This window comes from Asterias rubens, chromosome 1 (genome assembly GCF_902459465.1).
Source record: "Asterias rubens chromosome 1, eAstRub1.3, whole genome shotgun sequence".
NCBI classification, from domain to species: Eukaryota; Metazoa; Echinodermata; class Asteroidea; order Forcipulatida; family Asteriidae; genus Asterias; species Asterias rubens.
The window spans coordinates 22,828,256-22,836,313 of NC_047062.1; the positions used below are offsets into that span (position 1 = coordinate 22,828,256).

At 37.2% G+C, this 8,058-nt stretch overlaps 1 protein-coding gene across 1 annotated transcript; it reads right to left on the bottom strand.

Annotated features, from left to right (window-relative positions):
• Positions 1-76: 76 nt before the first annotated feature.
• LOC117299568 (acidic fibroblast growth factor intracellular-binding protein-like) lies at positions 77-7,792 on the bottom strand. Its single transcript, XM_033783121.1, has 10 exons — positions 7,609-7,792; positions 6,540-6,738; positions 6,128-6,254; positions 5,564-5,664; positions 4,721-4,854; positions 3,516-3,624; positions 3,096-3,165; positions 2,828-2,914; positions 2,177-2,277; positions 77-1,325 (listed from the first exon to the last, which is right to left on the bottom strand). The coding sequence occupies exons 1-10, from the start codon at positions 7,697-7,699 to the stop codon at positions 1,247-1,249; spliced, it is 1,098 nt and encodes a 365-aa protein (XP_033639012.1). The 5' UTR covers positions 7,700-7,792; the 3' UTR covers positions 77-1,246.
• Positions 7,793-8,058: the final 266 nt, after the last annotated feature.

Consider the following 8,058-nt stretch of genomic DNA (forward strand, 5'->3'; position numbering starts at 1 on the left):
TTGTTAACAAGTTCTTTGAAGTGTATGTTAGGTCTGTGCATACAAAAAGAAATAAATTACTATGGAAGACACTGAATGATTTAAACTGTATGTTTTAATATAGACATTTTCATTATGTACAATTATTTACATCTTACTGTTATTCCGTCAATGGATGTGTTCAGACTTTCCATTAGCAATTGGACAATAAGTGAGTGCACTGTTTGGTTTTTGGTATTGATACATTTAACAAAACCAAATAGTGTCAAAGTATTGTGCCCACCATATCTCGAAATGGCCTGTTGAATGATCAATAATAAAAAGGTTTAGTGCCAACTTCACACATCAATTTGTGTTATTTGTGTTATAAATCCATCATTTAATATTATGAAACTGGTAGTGGGTTACAAGATATTAACACCTGTGCAATATTTTATTGAGTTGCTTGGGCAGGAAATATTGCTAACAACAAAATTCTGCTAAGCAAAAATACGCAGGAATCCATTTGGTAATAATACATGAGGCATGGTATTTTGGCTGGTAACCTTCATCTGGTGAGCAGTTTGTTTTTTGTTTAGCTTAGCAGCTATATGAAATAGGGCCCAGTGCTTTATGAATGCCAGACTGCAGAAAGCAAAACAACTGACCATTGCCCATGGTGTACAGCCAATACACTAAATCAACCACTGAACACTGCTTTTCTAAGTGGAACTGTAACTTCAGCAAACAAAATAACCAGTTCATTGTTTTCACCACACAAATCCACATTGCATGTATTCAACCGAGGAAAGACACTGAACAATCATAAACGTCATGTGTTTTTGCTGCATAACTACACTTGTACATCCTTGCATTGGCATATTAGTAGCATAATTCACAATGACAATTTCAGTTGTACACTAGTTGACTTACATGTACTTGTCTATTAATCAACAACTTGGTACAGTTTTTAATTGGCTGCATATTGTGCCACATCAAGTTGTAAACCATTACATGGTACTATGTGAAGGAATACCATGTAGGTCTCATACTTCAACACCTAGCTCTACATACCTTTGGGAAAAAATACTGAGCGCTTTCAGACGTCCATCGGTAGTAGATGAAGCTCTAAATAAGAACTGTGTATTTTTTTAACCATACCTCCAGTTAAATGGCTTTTTTTGAAGTCCGCATCTGAGAAGGGGGGTGTAGCTGACACTAGGGCCCAAGCTCCAAGTGCTATTAGGCTCTTGCTGAACAATTGATGGTACCTGCTGATTGGAGGGTATCAGCTGTGGTACATGCATTGGATGCACTTTGTTAATGTGGTCATGTATCGGTCCAGTGTAGCATGCAGACGGGTATGCCTGTTGCACAAACAAAATAAATCACAAATCGTGAAATGGACATGAAATGATGTGAATGAGTTTTAATTGTTACGCATCTTGGGATAAAATTTACTTTTGCCATTGGGTTCTCCCTGAGCAGGCTATAGTGTTCCCCTGCCCCCCCCCCAAAAAAAAACATGCCCCAAATTATCCAACAGCTATTTCTGTAGTGACCTGCCTTTGCAAAGTTCTAATATAAATTTACATTTCCCTCATAGAAGTGCCATAATACCAGGGGAAATTTTTCAGCCATGGATCAGTGAAAATTGGTTACGTTTTAAAATGTTGGACACTGGCACTACCGGTACTCAAACAGTCTTTGGGTAGATGCATAATGAAATCGTACAAGCATCTATATTTATTTATAAGGTGTAAAACGAGAAATCTCCAACAAGCCTAACTTGCCATCAGGGGCAAAGTAACTAACATATTGTAACACTCCATAGCTTGGTTGGAATAAAATTGCTCATTTGCTTGATATTTAACCCTTTAGAGGCCATCGCAGCCACAAGTGGCTTGTACCCAAAATTCCAAAGCGGCCGCAAGATTTGACCTACTTTTATTCACATAAAGAGGTCAAAGTAAAGATCATGTCCAGATATGAAATTTTCCAACATAGTATGTTTCATAGGGTCCAAATTTCTAAGCACAAAACCAAATATTCTGTTTCATCATATTCCTAATGACCTTTTTACAGACAAAATTTGATGAAAGACATTAACAATATTAGTAATGTCTCAACGTTTTGTGATGATAATATAGAAATGAATTGTCTCTAAAAGATTAACTCTGGGCGACAACAATTCAACTGAAGCCCCAATAATACAAACCTTGCCATTCCCTCCAGTTGATAGCTGTTGGCGGTGTAACTTTTCAGGAACATGCTCATGTCCGTTGTAGTCCACTGTGCTGCCTTCGTGGGATCAATAATCTACCAATGCAAAAACAAGCCAATATTGTGTTTACTTTAAACTGGTACACATTGGAGGAGACTGCATGGCCTCAGGAAGACCGCACTGGACAGGGACGCGTGGAAGGAGTTCACTTCTCGGATCATCACGGGACGGCTGACGCCCTAATGGACCAAAGACGAAGAACACATCGGAGGGGGCTCCAGGGTCGAGTTCAGTTTTGTGATGCCTTCATTTTCCATTAGATAGTGTCGTTTATGAAAATTACAGGACTTGTTCTAAGATAATTGTTCAATGATTTGGAGTTGAACAAAGAATGTTTTTACTAGAGTGCGACTTGAACCAAGAGCTTCTGCATTAGAGGGCCAGGTCTACCAACTGAGATATTTAGCCCTATGTTGGCGGTCTCCCAACTTTTTCAATATCTTTCTTCATGAGTGCCAGTCAGATGGCACACAACTGCCACGGATGTAAGCCAGGGAACGCACCCAAGTTTCTTATACAACCTGGGAAGCGGCAGCCAGGGGATCATCTTATGGGGGAGGCGAAGTATATAAAATATAATCACACCTTCTCTACGACATCATTGAAGAAGTCTCTCAGTTCCCTGGAATGAATCATGCCACTGGCAATGTTGACGATAGGCCGCGAAAGGTTCTATACAACAAGGGAGAAACACAAGTTAAAGGTTTGTTCAAACTTTAAGGCTTGTGGTTTATTAGTTTATAAACTTTAACGCAGTTACACAAAAATGAAGTTATAATGCGCTGGATTGGGGGGGGGGGAAGAGACCTTGTACACAAAATTAACATATATTTTAAAACCTCCAAATGCTTACCTTGAAATTTGATTCAATGTCGGCAAAAGCTTTCTCTGTTATCTTCCCTTTAAGGGAACTACAAATCAACCTGTAATGAATGTCAGACACATTTAAACAGTCTACTTAATTTTTATTATTAGTAAAAAAATAAATGCATTTATGCAGATGCAATGTAAAACCACAGCATTACAAAAAGTACACATTCTAGCTAGCAATACCTACTATAACTGCATTTTTAAAAGTTTAATCATTTTAATTTAACAAATTTTCCTTGGAACGAATTCCTTTAATCTTTCACAAAAGAAATTGGTTATAGTTTATGTTATAGTTTATGTTTTCAGCAACTGTTTTCTTAGCAAAAAAAAACAATTCTGTGTAATCATGTTCAACCTGCATTGTTATTTGAAAACAGCAATATCCGATATGTTTTTGACCTACCCTTTGTGTTGATCACTTGCATCTTTATCACTGATGAGAACCTTGAGTTCTCTAAGCTCTTGCAGAAACTCTCGGTCGAAATCCGCATCCAAGTCTTCCTTTCTGGAATCTGAACAGTTTGAGGTAAGGAATCGCACAGGTTAAAAGATATTACAATGCTTTGGAAGTTCTTATTTATAACTAGTATATTATTATTATATTATTGTTCATGGTTTATTAAAATACTGCAATACAGCAACTACAAGCTGAAATGTACAGTTACGAACAAAAAAGTAGAAAATATAAAAGGAGCAACAGCAATTTATTACAGAAAAAAAGAAAATATCAAAAAGTAAAAAAAGTAAAAAAAACCATAAAAACACACACAACAAAGAGCTTTGCCACAAGTTAACAGCATTGAAGTAGGCACAAATAGCATCATTTAGTAATCCAATATTGCTAATGACATTATTGAGACTAACATACAGCTACATTGTAATTAACAGTTGACAGACTAAAGAACACATTTAATAAACAAATAAGCAATTTACATTAAAACCATTAATTACTATACAAAATATTAGTTATATTATAACTGCCATGGGGAATCAACCAAATGTTCACACAATGCGAACAAAAAACAGAATAGTCGAACGATTGAACCTAAGTTCGGTACGGCACTATAATGGTCCGGTACAGTACAGTACCTTTCGAAACATAGTATACTATTATATACAAACCCTTGCATGACAACATTAACCCACCTCCACACAATGCTACCAATTTAGGAGTCAATGGGAGACCTTTGGGACACTTGGTGGCAGCAGACTTACCAGGTAAAATCCATTGCTCTCGGTCATGTGCGCACGATCAGAACTACGTAAACAATGGAAATTCACCCGGTAAGTTTGCTGCCACCTAGTGTCCAAAAGTCTCCCATTGCTTTGTGTACATTTTAACTCCCAAAATCGCGGGCAGAATAGGTGCGTGCAAGTGCGCTGCTAGGTGTGAAATGTGCCAATATGAATATTTAGAAAATTATAATTAGCAAACAATGGCAAAAGTATTGGTTATAAAATATTTGAGGATTTCATCTAGATGACATAAAACGTCAACAAAGTACGAGTGCAAACAAATATTAAAAACAACTTATTACTTACGTGTTTATTTTTTGCTATGACAAAGAGTGAAAATGTATCCTTCTTGAATGACCCAAGTACACATACCGTTTGATCCTGCAGTCCATCTAACGATCATCTCATCCGCACAAAATGAAAAGTCGGAGAAGGTCAGGTACTGCAGGCGCTTCTTCCCCGTTTCAAAACGGTTGTTGGCAAAGAAAACAATAGCTGCATACTTCCTGCAGAGGGAAAGTAGGGCTTGATGAAAGTTTTTTTTTGTAAACACAAAAATATTTGGCAAGCTCCTGATGAGAGTGGAATTATACCTAGAATTAGAATTAGAATTTTATTGTCCACATCATAAATATACAGCAATTTAGTTTCCATTGGCACATAAGAATAAACCAATTATTAGTTAAAAACAATGATTACAAGGTCATACAGATTAAAAAGACAGAAATATACACACTCAAATAAAACATTCACCTAAATATGAGCAAATTTATAAAGCAGTCCAGTTAATAAGAAAACCTGCTGTGAACAAACCTGCAAGTAAATACCCCTATTTCCTTACAGCTGATGTGTTAAATAACTGAATGGAGTTGGGGACAAAGGATTGGCTGTATCGAGTAAGGTTTGTACGAGGAACACAAAGTCTAAGACTGGATCTATTAAAAACAATGTGATTAAAAAGGGGGGTTTGTTGGATCTGATAAAATCATATGTACCTTAGATATTGCATGTTCAAAAAGGATGTTGTCATATGTTGGCAAGGTGAGGCCTATAAAGCACTACAGAGAAGGCAGTTTGTCTGGATGTTCTTCACCTGCCAGAAAAACTTCAAAATAAGGTCAAAGGAAAGACACATGTTCCTTTGGCCTCAGCGAGGGCGCTATTTGACCTTGTGACGGATAAGCAAGGGGGTTTATTGTAAAAAAAAAAACATACTTGGCGAGTTCCTCTGAGAGTAGGAAGTTTGTCTGGATGTTCTTCACCATCGGTCCCTCCATGTCCTCCACTGCTTTGAACACTCTCTTGAAGTTATCATACTGCAGAAATGAAAAGAATTAACAGAGTACGTACAAAAATAAGGTCACGAAAGAAAATAAACCCTCGCAAAGGAAACTCTTATATTTCTCTTGTTGCCTTCTGACTGACCCTCCGAACAAAGATTTTAACAAAATAAGGACACCAACATAGGGCTACATAGCACAGTTGGAATGTTAATCATCATGAGAACAAATTGAATGAGAACTCAATTTCAATTATTTCATTTATGTTCATTCTGGTTTTACCCATTACACACATGTGTGTTAGCATTGTATACTCAGTACTTTCCCCGAGTTCTGTGAAAAAAATCACAGGGAATTACTCAGGTGGGATTCGTACCCACGACCTTTGCAATTCTAGAGCAGTGTCACAACATCTATTTAAACTTGGGAAAGTAGTGAGTCTACAGTGAATATGGGTAAAACCAGAATGAATAGAAACTGAATGAGTGTTTAATTTCACCTGTCTTCTGCAGCTTTTGAGGGACACTTTGGTCTTCTCGCCAATTTCATCCAAATCTTTGCGGTGTTTACTCGACAATTTCTTCCCAAGAATCTCACGAGCCACCAGAGAATCAAGCTCGTAATATCTGCATAAAAATAATTTTAAAAATCAGTCTGTTTAAAAATGATCTACCATGTAACTGTCATCTCGCAATGGTTTCCATGGAAACATTTTTTTCACCACTAAAGAAATCCTGGGCACAACCCTGCTAGTAGTAGCCCAACATAATAAATTTAGTCAAATCTAAGTGTGATATAATAATAATAAAAGCCTTTGGGAAAGACTCTGTTAGGGCTGCTAACTATTTTTTGCATCTAATAGGAATAAATAGGGAGTGTGGAAAAACACTTAACAGGTAACATAAAATTACTTTTCAATTAGCATCTTCTGTATGTCTGGCGAGATTTGAAACAGAGGTTGATGGGACAAGGTGATCGGGTTACGGAGGTGTTTTTCTATCCCCATGAACATGCGGTAGTTATCCGTCGTGTCACTCTTCAGAAGATCGTACTTCAAACCAGCCATCTTCGGTGATAACTTCTGGTAGCGGATTGAGGAAGCATCATGCGCTGCGTAGAGAGAATTAAATGAGATTTTGTGTACATGATTAGTTGGGATAATTATTGACAATGTGTGCACTTTTGGTTAAACTGCCCTGTCTAGTATAGAAATATGCCTGCAGGTGTTCGCATGCATCATTTTTTGTATAAGTTTAGTAAATGAGTTACCTAAAACATTACACTAGTTACAGTAATTGTAACGCTCAGGCGAGGGAAGACCCGAGCTTTGACCCTCGCCAGAGCGTTAGGGAAGACCCGAGCTTTGACCCTCGCCAGGCAGAGCGTTACAATTATTGTAACTGCTCATATGTCAGAATGCAAAGGTGACCCAAGAATCAGGATGGAGCTTAATAGTTATCTACCTAGGTAAGTCCTAGTCTAGTTACAATTAGTAACCCTCTGATTGACAAGGGTCGTAACACCTGAGCGGTGTTCGACCCTCGCCGGAGTGTTAAAATTATTGTAACCAAAACCAAACTAGTGTTAAGTATTACCAAAACCAAACTAATCCTAGACCTAGTTTAAACATGCTAAATCCAACTAATTAATTCAATATGCATCAAAATATAAACATATCAATCATTTACAATCATTACTTACATAAACAATGAAAACAGTTAGGGCTTAGGCCTACACGTACAACAATACAATAATGCACTTGCTTTGCAGAAACTTGAGATAATGTTTTTCTTGACTTCAGAAGGCAAATCATTGTGCAATCGAAAAACTCGATTCTCTGGGTTGAACAAGGCTTCAATTCCACAAAATAACCAATGCTAATTTTAAATTAAATAGGTTACATTTACCAAAAATGCAAACCATTCATTTACACACATTACAAATTATGTGTTGTTACGAGAAATATTGAGATAAACTCACACGAATATCCCTCCAGCCAGAGTTCGTAAACCTCAACATCGACGAAGGTTGTATTCCCAACAAAAATGTTCACTGATATTAATTCAGCCATCTTTTAATAGTGCCACTGTTGAGAATAAGGTAAGACACGTACAGAATTCTGAGCTCGAAACCACCTCCCGAAGTTCGGCAGACGACCCAAACGAGGGAACCCCTACAAAATGGCCGCCACACAGCAGAATGATGTCATAAATAAGTGACGTCATCGACCGCAAGGTCGGGATTCCCTCCATGTGTTTGATTTTTGTTTTACTCGCGAAAGGAAAAGGAAATTGCTTTCCTAAATAATTAATCAATTAAAATATAATTCAGTTAAAAAAATTTGCAACTATGCTTCCTATTTCCCCTCGAGAATTAATTGTCATGTGCAAAAAAACGGCATAAAAACTTTATTTCTTATGATTTTACCCA

Excerpts from the sequence above, each read along its gene's own strand:
- LOC117299568 (XM_033783121.1), bottom strand. The coding sequence starts at position 7,699 with ATGGCTGAATTAATATCAGTGAACATTTTTGTTGGGAATACAACCTTC. Across the intron at positions 5,665-6,127 it reads TCAAAAGCTGCAGAAGACAG|TATGATAACTTCAAGAGAGT; the intron begins GTGAAATTAAAC and ends TCATTTCTGCAG. Across the intron at positions 4,855-5,563 it reads CTCTCAGAGGAACTCGCCAA|GAAGTATGCAGCTATTGTTT; the intron begins GTATGTTTTTTT and ends TTCCCTCTGCAG.